Source organism: Kogia breviceps, chromosome 6 (genome assembly GCF_026419965.1).
Source record: "Kogia breviceps isolate mKogBre1 chromosome 6, mKogBre1 haplotype 1, whole genome shotgun sequence".
NCBI lineage: Eukaryota > Metazoa > Chordata > Mammalia > Artiodactyla > Physeteridae > Kogia > Kogia breviceps.
Window position 1 is genome coordinate 122,088,590 of NC_081315.1, and position 18,057 is coordinate 122,106,646.

An 18,057-nucleotide genomic window follows, 5' to 3' on the forward strand; every position below is an offset into this window, starting at 1 on the left:
ATTTCTTTTTACTTTGCAGTAAGTACTAAAATAAAATAAAAAAGGGAAAAAAATAAGAAAGATGGTAAAAGGATTTTTTTCCCTACTATTATTTTTTGTTTTGTTTCTTAGTGATTTATGATAAAGTAATAGTTTTAACTGCAGCTGAAGGAACTGAGTCTGCTCAGCTAAATGCAAAACAGAGTCAGCAGAGCAGTTGCCTACCATTCGTCCATCATCCTGCGTGTCTTCTTGGACATGCATGTAGTAACAGGCACTGTTAATCACAGCAGTGGACAGTTCTGCTGTAATAGCTGTTTCTACATCAATCTCCTAAAGTTAATAACATGTCTACTTAAAATTCCTAATTTTTCCACCTTGGCATGGGAAGGGGGCTACACCAGAGAGACACATTGGAGAGACAACACAGGAGAATCAAGATCTGGAAAGTTTTCTCCAAGATTGGTTACTTAATTTTATTCCTTCAGTGACCTTGTTATTATAGAATAAACTTTAACTTTATTGCTACATAAACAGTGTTTTCTCCAAATTTATTTTTTTAAAGCCCTCACATTAATTCAAGCAACATTTAGCATAGACTTTTATATGTTTATAAAGCATATTACTTCTGTTTACTCTTAATGACGTAGTATCATTTAGAAAAGGTTTGAAAATTTCCTTGTAACGAGAGAGGGAAAAAGCACCTGGAAATATTTATAGTTTAATCTTGGTATTGGAAGAATCTATCGTTGCCTGCTATTGATTTCTTCTTCTTCTTTTTTTTTTTTTTAGGTTGCTTGCAGTGTTTGAATGTTGAGAAGGTATAGTTGTTTAAACTGCATTTACGTGGTGGGAATTTGTACAAGTAGGATGATTAATGTATGATAATGAGTAAAAATAGATATTGATTTGGTGATTGCATATAAATCTATTTTGAGTTGTTCCTTGAAGTAAAAGTGTCCAGTTCTCACGAGTAACTATTGTTCAGATCTTTCCCTATTTGGAGGCTAATTTAGAGTCTAAGTAAAACTTATTTTGGATAGGAAGGGAAAGTTTGTGCACTCTATGGCCCCCATAGGGTATTATTTCTAAAAAATGATAGAGGATGAATCTAACTATTGTATACACTCTATTAACACAAAAGCATAGAAGAAGCATTAGCCATCAAGGATACAGCCATCATCTGACTTGCCCTTTGCACCTGAGTTACAGGTACAACACAGGAAGTGTAGTCTAGGACATAGTCACTCGTCAGTCACTTCTTTCACAAACATTTACTGAGATCCAGTTAACTTTCTTGAACTTTTCTATTAAAAATTCCTCTTCTAGATAATGCCCTGAAATGAATCAGCAAATTGATATAAATTACATAAACGGAGAGTAGGCCAGGATACTTAAGGGTATTTAGATAAAGGAGAAAGTCACATTCAAGGTCATTTTTTTTCCTGTGGAAAAATGTATTTTCTATAGAATTACTGCTTGAAATAATTACTTTCTAAAATATAATCTTTCTTTGGTATGCTTTAGTCATAACTGGGAATGTTACTGATGTGATAAAATGATTTAAAAAGAGACATACATGCTGATATACCTGGAAGTAAGAAGTCTTGGCTCTTCTTTCTGGGATTAACGTTGATGTTCAATTGAAAGATAAACAGATGTTTCTTAGGTACCTCATAGCTATTATTCAAAGAAGAGAGATCTTTTGTCATTCAATCTTATAGGTTTCATTTCAAATTTAAAACAATTTTGTCGTTGAAAAAAAAATTAGTTGTCCGTTATTGATGCAATTGTGTGTTCCAGAACTGATACATTTTAAATATATTTCAGTTTATGCCAGTTTTGCGGTCAATTCTATACTTTGAAAAATACCTTCCAGAGATAAAGAGGCAACTAGAACAAACATTGGGATAAGTTTTAAAAGTGATCCTTAGGCAAAGTACTGGATCATCAGATACTTTGAAAAAGTGTCTTTGTGGTGGTTTTGAATGGTAAGGGTTGCATTCTGTTTTCAGTAGTTTTCTGGTTGTCATTTCAGCTATGAAGTCTTACACTCCGTATTTCATGCTCCTGTGGAGTGCTGTTGTCATAGCGAAGGCCGCCAAAATCATCATCGTGCCGCCAATTATGTTCGAAAGCCATATGTACATTTTCAAGACACTGGCCTCTGCCTTGCACGAGAGTGGGCACCACACGGTGTTTCTCCTCTCTGAAGGCAGAGACATCACGCCATCTAATCATTACAGCCTCCAGCGCTACCCAGGGATCTTTAACAGTACCACCTCGGATGCTTTCCTGCAGTCCAAAATGCGGAATATTTTCTCTGGGAGATTGACAGCAATCGAACTGTTTGACATCCTGGATCACTATACCAAGAACTGTGATATGATGGTTGGCAACCGTGCCCTGATCCAGGGTCTAAAAAAGGAAAAGTTTGACCTGCTGCTGGTGGACCCTAATGACATGTGTGGATTTGTGATAGCTCATCTTTTAGGGGTTAAATATGCTGTATTTTCAACTGGCCTTTGGTATCCCGCTGAAGTGGGTGCTCCTGCCCCATTAGCTTACGTCCCGGAGTTTAACTCACTCCTCACAGACCACATGAACCTGCTGCAAAGGATGAAAAACACCGGCGTTTACCTCATTTCCAGATTAGGGGTCAGCTTTCTGGTTCTTCCCAAATATGAGAGGATAATGCAGAAGTACAACCTGCTGCCGGAGAAGTCCATGTATGACTTGGTGCATGGGTCCAGCCTGTGGATGCTGTGTACAGATGTAGCGCTGGAGTTCCCGAGACCTACTCTGCCTAATGTTGTATATGTAGGAGGGATCCTAACCAAACCGGCCGGCCCACTACCAGAAGTAAGGTTTGCTGAGCTCCTTGGGAATCTTTTCTAAATATAAATGTTAACTTGTCAGCTTTGAGTCTCGAAGAGATCGAGTTGGGCGTTGTCGGGTAACAAACGCTATTATAAGAAGTGGTTAAGACACAGAGCCTACCAAGGTCCCTTTATCTGTGGGTGCCTCACTCCCCGGGAGTGCATTCCTACGTCAGAGGAGCATTTCGGTAATCCCGAGAGGCCACTCTGCCATGTGGTCAGTAGACTGGAAAGTAGAGTTTTGATTAAGTTATAACTGTAGTATGACAGAGAATGTCGTTAGATGGTTCGTTTTAATGAGTATAAATGATTTTGCTTTTAATTAAACACAGAGATCCTTCTGATCTCCCCCCAGAAAGCACAAACACAGTTGTCTGCATCTAGGTTAGGTCCCGTGAACTCAAATTAGTAGCATGACATGAATAGAGGTTTCTTCTTTCAGCAGTCCTGACCGCTAGAAAGTGTATGTCCAACACTGAAAATGAGGTAGTAACTTCCATTAGCCTAGGAAGCTAACTAATTTTAAGTTAGTAAGCAAATGTAACTGTTTAAAGAAATCATGCCCCATTGTGATTTCATTTCAAAGGTGGAATCAATTATGTTTTAACAAAACCCTTCTACTCTGAGTCAAACCTGAATTCTTTTTGCTGGCTGAGCTGTCAGCACATACCCTTGTGTTCTGTTCTCCATCCTAGTTTGTTGTTTTCTTAGGTATCTCAAACTGGCAGGAGCCATATTGCGTATCGGTTGTTGTAGGGGATTTTCTAACCTCAGGTTGACTCTGGATTTCATCTCAACGTCTAATGGCATTTAACGGAGGTGTAGGGCCTGTTCTGTGATTTTTGCTATTGCAACCATTTCTACTCTTAAAATTCTTAAAGTAGCCACTCACAACAACTGTTAACTTGTTCATCCCTAACTCTGGTCACTACATTTAAGGAAAAATCTGCCAGGGCCTTGATGAAGTAGTAAATCTAGTTTTTCTCCCATAGGTATCAGGTAAGCACAATCACTGGGCAGAATTTTCTCGTGGGGGAATAAGGTGATTGGCATATACAGCCTGTAGACTTCTTTAACCCCTCCGTTAGAAGCATATCTAATAAATAATACTTTGATATATTTCCTGTAACATGAGGAAACAGAACTTGCCAGATCTTTGGCCCATAAACCCTGGATGCCGCTGGTAGAGGCTGTGAGAGTGAGCTCAGGCCTCCTCTCTGACACCAGCTGTGAAGGATAGGGGTTAGTCTCGGCATGTCTCAGCCGTCTGTGAATTTACTTAAGCCCACCTTGAATCCCAGATAGTCTCTGCCAGAGTCACTGTGTGATGTATTATCCGTTTCCTAAAGATAACTAAAATCAAACTTCAGAAGCGGCTTCCAAGAGACCCGGAAGCAAGTCTGTCTCTACTTTAACTAAGTTATTCTCAGTGTCAGGCGGATCAACCGTACTCCCTCAAATCTCCATCTTTTCCCAGGCAGGGTACTTCCCTTCTGCTTGCCCCTTTGGGTTTTTGTTCGAATGCTATCTCCCTTCTTCAGGTTGAAGAAGGAACCACTGGTAAGGAATCTTCTGATTGCCTTTTTTTTTTTTTCTTCCATCCTTGTACATCTTTCTTGAGTTGCAGCGGCTTGAACTATGTAAGTACAGAATACAATTGTATGCTTAGTCAAATAGCATGGGTCCTTATGCCTGTTAGTTTCACTATGGAAGTCCTCCCTCATCTGCAGCTTCAGTCATCCTCGGTCACCCACGGTCTGAAAATATTAAAATTCCATAACTAAGCAATTCATAAGTTTTAAATTGCCCATCATTTTGAGTAGCGAAGCTTGATGAAACCTCACATAGTCTAGCTCTGTCCTGCCCAGAATACCCAGCCATCCACATGGTCTGCTCCTGACATCCAGCCGTTGCCATCGTAATGGCTCCGTGATCCAGCATCGCTTGGAGCAGGTGATCCCTCTTCTGATGTATCATCAGAAGGTCAGCAGTAGCCTAACTCTGTGTCACGGTGCCTGCGTCATTCACCTCACTTCATCTCATCACGTAGGCATTTTATCATCTCGTGTCATCACAAGAAGGGTGAGTAGAGCTCGATAAGATATTGAGAGACAGAGAAACCATATTCACGTAATTTCTATTACAGTATATTATGATCTGTTTTATATTAGTTGTTGTTAATCTCCTACTGTGCCTAATTTATAAGTTAAACTTCATCATAGGTATGGATGTATAGGAAAGAGCATGGTATGTAAAGGGTTCAGTACTATTCAAGATCTCAAGCACCCACTGGAGGTCTTGGAACGTATACTCTGGATAAAGGGGGGGGGGCTACTGTACCTTGTTTTACTTTAAAAGCATCTTTTGTGTGGTTTTTGGACCCTCATAGAAGGTTATTACCCAAAATATTTTCTGATTTGCCATGATTTCTAGTTTGACACTGGCTTGACCTACTTTGTGGGCTTTCCTGTTCTTTTTTCCTCTTTGGGCTTTTTGTAAATGATTCTTTTGAAAATGTGCTCTTTATTTACAATTATTGCTTTAGCTGTGACAGTTAGTTAGGTGTCACACTCAGATACGTACACATCTGGCATGTGCACGTGTTATGCATGTGGGCCAGTTAGGTATATTATTATCATGGAAAATCTGATAGGTTATAAGTGTGTGAAGGGCCTTTTTCACTTCAGTGTGCCATTTACAAAGTTCTTCAATAGGGAGTATTTTGAAGAATGATGTGTCTTATCCTTTCATGTATTCCTCACACTAGTGAGGCTTTATATGTGTAGGAACACGTGTGTTCCTATTGCGATTTCTCTAGTAGATTTGTCTGATACAGTAAATGTACCTCAGGTTTCTAAAAGTTAATGAGTTTCTCAAATGCCTGTATTACTTACAGGTCATGGTTGTGACACTAAAATAATAGAGCCCAGCAAGTGGCCTCCTAGAACCCATGATTCACTAATAACAGCTTAATTGTTAACTGCCTTGGTATCTTACACTGGCAATGGATTAAATTTTCCAGATGTCTGGAAATGATATGACAGTGGGATTTCATTTCACAACCTGGGATGAAAAGATAGAGAAAATGTCTAAAAGACATTTTCCAGGAGCTTTCGTAATGTTTGAGCCCAAAGAAACTCTAGAGAGCATCTAGTTCAGCTCTGTTTTTCCTCCTCGAAATACAAAAATTCATTTGTCACGTAGGAGATGAAAAGAATTTGAGTGTCTCGTCCAGGCCAGAGTTTGTGGCACAGCCAAGTGAATTGTTTTGCTGTTAAACAAAGCCAAGTGGATTGATTTGCTATCAGTTAGATATTTTGTCAAGATGCCTGCATCTCTTGTCACTCATTTTACTCATTTACACATTTATAGTGTATAGAAAACTATGCAGAGACAATTTTGCTAATCTTTATTTGCTATCTCAAAGATTGTGAGGACTTAATTTGAGAGTCACATTACATCATTTGGACTCTTCCTTGTGCTTTAGAGATTTAATGATAGAAATCAGGCAGAATCCAAAATGCTTTCGATTACAAAACGTTGCATTGGTGTAGAGTGAAGAAATTGTCCGCCTTGATAATAGAATCATTTCTAAATGGATGCGCCTAACTTATCATACTATTTGCTACCAGGCTGCCTACAGTAAGAGGGCTTAAAATGTCCTTAAGGGGAAGAGGTTTAGGTTGGATTATATCCATATAGTGGCTTATCTCTATCTTTACAGGGTGGTAGAGAACATGGAAACAAATTAAAAAAAATAAAAAGCTTTACTTAGGTCAGGAAGGAGGTCTGTAAATAGATCCCTATTTGATTAGGTCCTTCAAGTATTAAATGTGAATGAAATAATAACATCTTATAGGGGGTGACTGTAGCTTTTAGTGGTTTGATTAGGGGGTAATAACAATAATACTATCAAAGAATAGTACATTTACTTAGGGAGTCTTTCGATGATTAAAATTCACGTTTCGGGTGATAATTTTTAGATGATTTCCCATTGGTGGGAAGTGGTCTAGCCCTGCCAAGCCGTTGACCTCGGCCACTTTTCAGCTTCTGTAGCCCTGAACCGTAATTGCACCTAATGGATTGTACCTTAATTATTGGTTTTTCACACGGCTTTCTCCCTAACTCGGGTGTGGATGCCATAAAGGGTGGACCACAAGGTGGGGAACCTCTGTACCCCGAGTGCCTAGAAAGTGGTAGCCACTCAATGAATGTTTAAAATTAAATGAATTGCATCAAAGAGAAATAGTTGCCAAAAAATAGCTGATTGAACTAGTACAACAGTGTTGTTAATATTATAACCATTATTTGTTTATTCCAAGTTATGTCCAGATGCCATTGCAGCCATTAAGTAACCAAACATTCCAGGTTAAGTTATTTTAATGAATTAGAATAGCCACTTAATGACACTGACATTGAGAAAAGGAAATCCTCCTGCATTACCCAACTGGTGAGCTAAATGGTCTCCACTGTGTTCCAAATATACATGTGAACAGGGCTACTAGTGCAAGTCAGGCCAGCTGTTGCTGTGTTAAAGATGATTTGGGGTGGTATGGCACTCACTTGGTGGACCTCAGAGGTGCTTTCTGGCCAGGCTAGGAGTATGAAAGGCATTTTCATTTCACCATTTGTAGAGACCTTCTTAATTTAGGGAAACGCAGTCCTGGGGAAAGATACAGATTAGAGATAAACAGATAAGGAAGGGCAAGAGGCCAAGGACAGTGTCATGAGATACTCACTGTTTGTCATTTTGTAGTTTGCCTGAACTCCCTCACAGAGAAAGGTTTGGGGGGAAAAAAGAGACATTGTGCAACGGATTCATTAGATTAACCCACTTGTGAGCAGATCAGGTTATTAGAAGAAGAATAAAACCAAGAAGCAAGACAGTGGCTTTTTCGTTTAGTTGTCATTGAGTCACCTAGAAGCCATTACTTATTATTACATATGGAAATGGAAAGCTGACCTCCCCAGGAGTGAATGGACGTCTAAGCTGAGTTATGGGACCAGAGTCCTTGGGGCTGACAGATTGATCCAGGGTTGCACAGCAGGTGTGGAAAATTAGGGCCATTTTAATGGTATGTTGCATATAAGTTATCTCTTGAAATACAAAGCTAGAGATAAAATTATAACCGTTGTATCATATTGATTAAAATGTCCCCTTTTAAATAAGTATCATTTAATCAAAATATGTATCTTTTATAGTAAGTTCCTTATTTTGGATACCATCACTCACGAATAATTTTTTAGGATGTCTTCCTCCATGCAGTACTGCTGTGCTGTATTGGTAGCTGTGCACGGATCAGAAAATTGAGAACTCTTAATAATTGGAAGAGATGAATGATTTAATTCCAGTTACTGATTCTTAGCTTAAATATTCACCACAACATGATAGTTGGGCATAAATAATAGATTCCCTATGGGAACTCAGTAATGTAAAATGTTGTTGCAGATATTTCTTGCAAAGGTTTTGTAGGTTGATCATATATTTTTGTCTTTATTTTGTAGTAAGAAACCAGATTACCTGGCTAAGTGAATCTATCCAAGAAGTAACCCAGGCACTGTTGCAAACATCAATAAGTTACTGTTTAGTTCACTGATGAGGTAATTTTCTAAGAAGCACTGTAGTTTTAAATAGCTTATCAGTTGCTTCTGTAAGCATCATAGGCTTAAAAGGGTTTCCTGATACATTAGGAGACCCGAATATAATTGAAACTGAGGAGCCTGACATGATTTTTAAACACCTTCCTCCCTCTGCTGTTAAGTATTTAAGCTTTAAGATGCCCTGCAGAATTGTTCATTTAGATATTCAGATGCTGGCGATGTCAAGGGAAATATTTTTTAACTGATCATTTTTTACAAATGATAGTTCTCATAATTAAATTGCTGTTGGCACCAGTTTTTTGAATGATACTCTTCACAAATAGTCTCATTCCACGCCAAACAGTTCTAGTTTTAAAATTAAAATTGCTACTGTCAATGAGTTTGTCAGATCTATTCCTGAGTGCAGATTTTGACAGGGGGGATGGAGTGGGCATGAGCTTCTGAAGAAGCGGTGGCACTGGAGACAAGCTACCTATTTCATAGTTTGTTTACGGAATTTTTTATACCAACTTTCCAGGGGCTGTGGCAAAGTAGCAAAGTGGAAATACATGGGCCTTTTCAGCCACATGGTCCTGGCCTTTGTAAGATTCTTTTGGACAAGGGAGGGAGTCAGCCTCATTCAAATGAGGACAGCAGTGCCTGCCTCGGAGGGTTTCCATAAATGAGCGCCACGGCAATAACTAGTGCTGGTAGTTGTTGCTCTTATTATTGTTGTGATAACTCGTTATTTAAGATGCGCTGTAGTTACTGAATCACTATCACTTGCTGTCGTCCACCTGGCAGATAGAAGAATGGTTTCAGAGGCGTAGGGAGTATGTGGAGAAAGTGTCTATGGCGTCACGTCTACTCATTTTAGGGGCTGGCACGTGGTACTTCTACTTCCATCTTGGGGATGTTTATTTCCTTCTCTTTCATTGTCTTTCTCACTGAAGTAGAATGAAAATGACAGGTGGGATAGGTGCCCCTTAGACCATCTGAGTGTCTTAAGAAATGAGCAGAAGCTGACAGGTATGTGTTGTAAAGGCAGGAGAATTAAGGAAGTAGCCCTCTGGTACTTCCAAATGCTGGCTTCTTCAGGTTCAGTGATCCTTTCTGTGGCTTTTCGATCCTTTAAATGGAGGAGCAGGGATTCTGCTCCTGTTCTGCTACCTCCAGGCTTGTTCCTTCACCTTCTGGGCTTCCCATTCCTGAGGGACCTTTGGGGAAGCTCCAGACAAATAAATACCTGACTTCTAGGCAGAGATTCTACCCAGATTCTCCTCCACACCCAGGCCCTGCTGAATTAGATTATTAGATTAGATAACCCGTAACTCTCAAAAAAAAAAAAAAAAAAGTTTGAGATTTTCTTCTAAGATCTAGAGTGCAGACTGCAATCAACCTCAGTGTTTATCCTTACTTCTTCCTATATCTCTATAGCCTGCCCAGGTTGTAGCTCTTGTATACTGTAATTCCTTCACTCTCCGCAGTATTGTTCAGATCAGAATCTCATCACATTCTTGTTAAAACATGGATTGTAGGACCAGTTAGGAGATCTGGGATGAGCCTACTAATCTGTAACAAGTTCCCAGGTGATGTTGATACCGCTGCTTTAAGGACTAAGCACAATTTGGGAACCACTCATTTCGATTCAGACAACAAGTGTGAACTGTACATTTAAATTATATTATGTAATATATTTTGTATGAGAATCATTTTTTTCCTGATCATTCTAGATTTTTTTCTCTTCTAGAAAATTATTTTCAGTATAAATTGTACCGCCATAAATGTATATACATATCTAGATTTCCTTCGCTTTAGGAAGCAGATCTACATAGAACGTCCATGTGCAGCCATGTTAACAATAGGTAAGGTCTTCAGTACGAAAGTCCTTTAACTTTTCTCCCTATTTTCCTTTATCTCTATCACTGTTTTTTGTCTTAACATATTTATTGGAGTATACTTCCTTTACATTGTTGTGTTAGTTGCTGCTGTATAACAAAGTGAATCAGTTATACATATACATATGTTCCCATATCTCCTCCCTCTTATGTCTCCCTCCCTCCCACCCTCCCTATGCCACCCCTCTAGGTGGTCACAGAGCACTGAGCTGATCTCCCTGTGCTATGCGGCTGCTTCCCACTAGCTATCCACCCTACGTTTGGTAGTGTATATATGTCCATGGCACTCTCTCACTTCATCCCAGTTTACCCTTCCCCCTCCCTGTGTCAAGTACATTTTCTACGTCTGCATCTTTATTCCTGTTCTGCCCTAGGTTCTTCAGAACCTTTTTTTTTTTTTAGATTCCATATATATGTGTTAGAATACAGTATTTGTTTTCCTCTTTCTGACTTACTTCACTCTGTATGACAGACTCTAGGTCCATCCACCTCCCTAGAAATAACTCAATTTCATTCCTTTTTATGGCTGAGTAATATTCCATTGTATATATGTGCCACATCTTCTTTATCCATTCATCTGTCGATGGACACTTAGGTTGCTTCCATGTCCTGGCTATTGTAAATAGTGCTACAATGAACATTGTTGTACATGACTCTTTGAATTATGGTTTTTCTCAGGGTATATGCCCAGTAGTGGGATTGCTGGGTCGTATGGTAGTTCTATTTGTAGTTTCTTAAGGAACCTCCATACTGTTCTCCATAGTGGCTGTATCAATTTACATTCCCACCAGCAGTACAAGAGGGTTCCCTTTTCTCCACACCCTCTCCAGCATTTATTGTTTGTAGATTTTTTGATGATGGCCATTCAGACTGGTGTGAGATGATATCTCATTGTAGTTTTGATTTGCATTTCTCTAATGATTAGTGCTGTTGAGCATTCTTTCATGTGTTTGTTGGCAATCTCTATATCTTCTTTGGAGAAATGTCTATTTAGGTCTTCTCCCCATTATTGGATTGGGTTGTTTGTTTTTTTGATATTGAGCTGCATGAGCTGCTTGTAAATTTTGGAGATTAATCCTTTGTCAGTTGCTTTGTTTGCAAATATGTTCTCCCATTCTGAGGGTTGTCTTTTGGTCTTGTTTATGGTTTCCTCTGCTGTGCAGAAGCTTTGAAGTTTCATTAGGTCCCATTTTTTAATTTTTGTTTTTATTTCCATTTCTCTAGGGGGTGGGTTAAAAAGGATCTTGCTGTGATTTATGTCATAGAGTGTTCTGCCTATGTTTTCCTCTAAGAGTTTGATAGTGTCTGGCCTTACATTTAGTTAACTTCTGTAACTTTCACATAAAAGCTGAAAACTGTCCCCCTATGTTATGGAAATGTAGGTGTTAAGTTCTGCTATCAAAGGGAGCGAGCCTGTATCCAGATCCTGGATAGTTGGTTATAACCAAAAAATGAGCTCACTACTGACTCTAATGGATTCTTAGCCTTGCTTTGTTCCTGTGTTTTCTTCATCATCTTAATAAGCGTCATGTGATGACATTACTTTAGAGGAGGAAAAGAGGACTTTTCAAAATTTTGACCAAAGTCAATGTCAGAATCTCTTGCTAATGATCCCATCATCTTTCTACAATGAGAAACAGCTCCGGTATTTTACTCTTTAATAGTTTCATCCTACTTGACCACAACCACAGGAATCTCTCTTTGCCCCCAAGCTGGGAGCCAGGGAGGATTGTTTAGGTTACCAGTGTTGCTCGTGGTAGGTGTGGTGGGAAAGCTGGTATCATGCTGATATTGGCGGAAGGTGCAGTTTGACTCATTTAATATGTATGATGGTTTGCACCCTGTATTAAGGATGGTATGTTTTAAAACTGAGACATGGAGCGAAAAAAACTCACAAATACAGTTATCAGATATCGAGGTAGGAAACTGTAACCTGCTAACAATGTGAATTTCCATTAGTGGGTATCCTGTACACCTTAAAAAGTAAATACTAAGTACCAGATTGCTGCAAATTTTACAGAGAATTGTGAGAATAGATGAATAGCATCTATATAAGGAAAAATCTGAAAAAGGCCTTGACAGATGCCCAAGTGCCAAATGTGATTACAATGCTCTGTAAGGGAAAGGAGAAGCATGAAGAAAACTTATAAAACAGAGAAGGGCAAACAAAGGCTTGCTAACGTTCTTGCTGCCATTACCCTAGGGCTAATGGCTGTATATAAGACGTGTACGTTCATCTACCCACAAACATCTGTGCAGAACATGGGACAGCGTATCCCTAAGTCTGTGACTTCTTGCCACACTGTACTGGGGAAAATGAACTCCTGATATTTGGGAAGAAACAGATTTTGCTTTTCTTTGGCAAAGCAATGGTATGCTTGCCATCTAAGGTTCTTAGCTACTTTGTAGACAAACAAAAGAAGTCTATTGCTATGGGCTGCTTACAGAAGCAGAGAAATTGTTTTTGAAAAAAACATATTTGGTGCATAAATATGCTAAAGGAAAGGTTCCAATTGTAAGTTAGCAAACATTTAGGATGGCTTTTAACACTTATGACCTTACATTTAGGTCTTTAATCCATTTTGAGTTTATTTTTGTGTATGGTGTTAGGGAGTGTTCTAATTTCATCCTTTTACACGTAGCTGTCCAGTTTTCCCAGCACCACTTATTGAAGAGGCTGTCTTTTCTCCATTGTATATTCTTTCCTCCTTTATCAAAGAGAAGTTGACATATGTGTGTGGGTTTATCTCTGGGCTTTCTATCCTGTTCCATTGATCTATGTTTCTGATTTTGTGCCAGTACAGTACTGTCTTCATTACTGTAGCTTTGTAGTATAGTCTGAAGTCAGGGAGCCTGATTCCTGCAGCTCTGTTTTTCTTTCTCAAGGTTTCTTTGGCTATTTGGGGGTCTTTTGTGTTCCCATACAAATTGTGAAATTTTTTGTTCTAGTTCTGTGAAAAATGCCAGTGGTAGTTTGATAGGGATTGCATTGAATCTGTAGATTGCGTTCAGTAGTAGTCATTTTCACAATATTGATTCTTCCATTCCAAGGACATGGTATATCTCTCCATCTGTTTGTATCATCTTTAATTTCTTTCATCAGTGTCTTATACTTTTCTGCATACAGGTCTTTTGCCTCCTTAGGTAGGTTTATTCTTACGTATTTTATTCTTTTTGTTGCAGTGGTAAATGGGAGTGTTTCCTTAATTTCTCTTTCAGATTTTTCATCATTAGTGTATAGGAATGCAAGAGATTTCTGTGCATTAATTTTGTATCCTACTACTTAACCAAATTCATTGATTAGCTCTAGTAGTTTTCTGGTAACATCTTCAGGATTCTTTTTGTATAGTATCGTGTCATCTGCAAACAGTGACAGCTTTACTTCTTCTTTTCTGATTTGGATTCATTTTATTTCTTTTTCTTCTCTGATGCGGCTAAACCTTCCAAAACTATGTTGAATAATAGTGGTGAGAGTGGATAACCTTGTTTTGTTGATCTTAGAGGAAATCGTTTTAGTTTTTTACCATTGAGAACAATGTTGGCTGTTGGTTTGTCATATATGACCTTTATTATGTTGAGGTAAATTCCCTCTGTGCCTACTTTCTAGAGGGTTTTTATCATAAATGGGTGTTGAATTTTGTCAAAAGCTTTTTCTGCATCTATTGAGATGATCATATAGTTTTTCTCCTCAATTTGTTAATATGGTTTATCACATTGATTGATTTCTGTATTGAAGAATCCTTGCATTCCTGGAATAAACTCCACTTGATCATGGTGTGTGATCCTTTTAATGTGCTGTTGGATTCTGTTTGCTAGTATTTTGTTGAGGATTTTTGCATGTATGCTCATCAGTGATAATGGCCTGTAGTTTTCTTTCTTTGTGGCATCTTTGTCTGGTTTTGGAATCAGGATGATGGTGGCCTCATAGAATGAGTTTGGGAGTGTTTCTTTCTCTATTATATTATGGAAGAGTTTGAGAAGGATAGGTGTTAGCTCTTCTCTAAATGTTTGATAGAAGTCATCTGTGAAGCCATCTGGTCCTGGGCTTTTGTTTGTTGGAAGATTGTGAATCACAGTCTCAATTTCAGCTTGTGATTGGTCTGTTTATACCTTCTATTTCTTCCTGGTTCAGTCTTGGAATGTTGTGCTTTTCTAAGAATTTGTCCATTTCTTCGTGGTTGTCCATTTTATTGGCATATAGTTGCTTGTAGTAATCTCTCATGATCCTTTGTATTTCTGCAGTGTCAGTTGTTACTCCTCCTTTTTCATTTCTAATTCTATTGATTTGAGTCTTCTCCCTTTTTTTTTTTTGTGATGAGTCTGGCTAATGGTTTATCAATCTGTTTATCTTCTCAAAGAACCAGCTTTTAATTTTATTGATCTTTGCTATCATTTCCTTCATTTCTTTTTCATTTATTTCTAATTTGATCTTTATGATTTCTTTCCTTCTGCTAACTTTGGGTTTTTTTGTTCTTCTTTCTCTAATTGCTTTAGGTGTGAGGTTAGGTTGTTTATTTGAGATGTTTCTTGTTTCTTGAGGTAGGATTGTATTGCTATAAACTTCCCTCTTAGAACTGCTTTTGCTGCATCCATAGGTTTTGGATCATCGTGTTTTCATTGTCATATATCTCTAGGTTTTTTTTGATTTCCTCTTTGATTTCTTCAGTGATCTCTTGGTTATTTAGTAGTGTATGGTTTAGCCTCCATGTGTTTGTGTTTTTTACATATTTTCCCCTGTAGTTTATTTCTAATCTCATAGCGTTGTGGTTGCAAAACATACGTGATGCAGTTTCAATTTTCTTAAATTTACCAAGGCTTGATTCGTGACCCAAAATATCTATCCTGGACAATGTTCCATGAGCACTTGAGAAGAAAGTGTATTCTGTAGTTTCTGGATGGCATGTCCTATAAATATCAATTAAGTCCATCTTATTTAATGTATCATTTAAAGCTTGTGTTTCCTTATTTATATTCATTTTGGATGATCTGTCCATTGGTGAAAGTGGGGTGTTAAAGTCCCCTACTATGATTGTGTTACTGTCGATTTCCTCTTTTATGACTGTTAGCATTTGCCTTATTTATTGAGGTGCTCCTATGTTGGGTGCATAAATATGTACAATTGTTATATCTTCTTGGATTGATCCCTTGATCATTATGTAGTGTCCTTCTTTGTGTCTTGTAACAGTCTGTATTTTAAAATCTATTTTGTCTCATATGAAAATTGCTACTCCAGCTGTCTCTTGATTTCCATTTGCATGGACTGTCTTTTTCCATCCCCTCATTTTCAGTCTGTATGTGTCCTAGGTCTGAAGTTTGTCTCTCGTAGACAGCATATATACAGGTCTTATTTTTATATCCATTCAGCCAGTCTATGTCGTTTGGTTGGAGCATTTAACCCATTTACATTTAAGATAATTAGCAACATGTATGTTCCCATTACCATTTTCTTAATTGTTTTGGCTTTGTTATTGTAGGTCTTTTCCTTCTCTTGTGTTTCCTGCCTAGAGAAGTTCCTTTAGCATTTGTTGTGAAGCTGGTTTGGTGGTGCTGAATTTTCTTAGCTTTTGCTTGTCTGTAAAGGTTTTAATTTCTCTGTCAAATCTGAATGAGATCATTGCTGGGTAGAGTAACCTTGGTTGTAGGTTTTTCCCTTTGATCACTTAAAATATGTCCTGCCACTCCCTTCTGGCTTGCAGAGTTTCTGCTGAAAAATCAGCTGTTAACCTTATGGGGATTCCCTTGTATGTTATTTGTTGCTTCCCCCTTGCTGCTTTTAATATTTGTTTCTTTGTTTTAAATTTTTGATTGGTTAATCCGTGTCTTGGCATGTTTCTCCTTGGATTTATCCTATATTGGACTCTCTGGGATTCCTGGACTTGATTGACTATTTACTTTCCCGTATTAGGGAAGTTTTCAACTATAATCTCTTCAAATATTTTCTCAGTCCCTTTCTTTTTCTCTTCTTCTGGGACCTCTGTAATTCGAATGTTGGTGCATTTAATGTTGTCCCATAGGTCTCTGAGACTGTCCTCAATTCTTTTCATTCTTGTTTCTTTATTCTGCTCTGTGGTAATTATTTCCACTATTTTATCTTCCAGGTCACTTATCTGTTCTTTTGCCTCAGTTATTCTGCTATTGATTCCTTCTGCAGAATTTTAAATTTATTTGTTGTGTTGTTCATCATTGTTTGTTTGCTCTTTAGATCTTCTAAGGCCTTGTTAAACATTTCTTGTATTTTCTTCCTTCTATTTCCAAGGTTTTGGATCATCTTTACTACCATTACTCTGAATTCTTTATCAGGTAGACTGCCTGTTTCCTCTTCATTTGTTTGGTCTGGTGGGTTTTTACTTTGCTCCTTCATCTGCTGCATATTTCTCTGTCTTCTCATTTTTCCTTAACTGACTGTGTTTGGTGTCTCCTTTTCACAGGCTGCAGGTTCATAGTTCCCATTGTTTTTGGTGTCTGCCCCCAGTGGGCGAAGTTGGTTCCGTAGGTTGTGTAGGCTTCCTGGTGGAGGGGACTGGTGCCTGTGTTCTGGTGGATGAGGCTGGATCTTGTCTTTCTGGTGGGCAGGACTGTGTCCGGTGGTGTGTTTTGGGGTGTCTGAACTTATTAGGCAGCCTCTTTGCTAATGGGTGGGGTTGTGTTCCTGACTTCCTAGTTGTTTGGCACAGGTTGTCCAGCACTGGAGGTTGCTGGTTGTTGAGTGGAGCTGGGTCTTAGTGTTGAGATGGAGATCTCTGGGAGAGCTCTCGCCGATTGATAATATGTGGAGCGGGGAGGTCTCTGGTGGACCAGTGTCTTCAATTTGGCTCTCCCACCTCAGAGGCTCAGGCCTGACACCCGGCTGGAGCACCAAGACCCTGTCAGCCACATGACCAAGGTACGTGAGGAGTTTCTTGCTTTTTGGGAAGTCTGAGGTCCTCTGCCACCATTCAGTAGGTGTTCTGTAGGAGTTGTTCCACACGTAGATGTATTTTGATGTATTTGTGGAGAGGAAGGTGATCGCCACCTCTTACTCCTCCACCATCTTGAAAGTCGATCCTCTAGGGACTTTAACATTTGTTATTATGGTTTTTATTTTTTAATCTTCCAGTCCTTTTTCTCATGAAGGGAAGACCCACACAAGACCTTAAGTATGCAGAAGAAGTGGCAAGATTTAGGTATTGCCAAATTTGGGGGACTGTCCTTCTGGAGAAGATGAAACTATAACTGTTTTTTTTTTTTACAACATTCTAAAAATATTTTATCTCAGGTTAATATACAGCACTGGATCAAAACAGGCTATGATTTTAAAGTCATATTACAGAAATGCCTTTTTCTAAAATCCTAAGAAGTTATACGCTGAAATTGTTTTTGTTCTTACGTACAATCTTATATCCGAAATCTAGTAGAAAGCAGAATGTCATTTACTTTATGTAGCATTTTGTAAATGCTCACTACCCATTAACATTTCTTTGTATTTATAATATATCAATATTATAAATATAAAAATGAGAGAGGCTTTGTTTTTTAGTGTCCAATCTTTACATTAGCTTGCTTACTCAGAAAAATACAGTTGACCCTTGAACAACACAGGGGTTAGGGACGTTGGCCCTCCTTCCTTTCAAAAATCCGCGTGTAATTTACAGTTGACTCTGTATACACAGTTCCTCTTTTTTTTTTTTTTTTTTTTGGCGGTACACGGGTCTCTCACTGTTGTGGCCTCTCTCCCGTTGCGG

The 18,057-nt window shown here is 38.5% G+C and overlaps 1 protein-coding gene across 2 annotated transcripts in view; it reads left to right on the top strand.

The window, feature by feature from the left end:
- The window catches only part of UGT8 (UDP glycosyltransferase 8), a 238,730-nt gene that overhangs the window by 175,389 nt on the left and 45,284 nt on the right, over window positions 1-18,057 (top strand). For both annotated transcript variants that reach the window (XM_067036566.1, XM_059066659.2), the window contains exons 2-3: window positions 772-800; window positions 2,018-2,841. In XM_067036566.1, coding sequence (XP_066892667.1) covers window positions 2,020-2,841 — 822 coding nt within the window. In that variant the 5' untranslated portion in view covers window positions 772-800; window positions 2,018-2,019. The remainder of the gene's footprint in view (window positions 1-771; window positions 801-2,017; window positions 2,842-18,057) is intronic.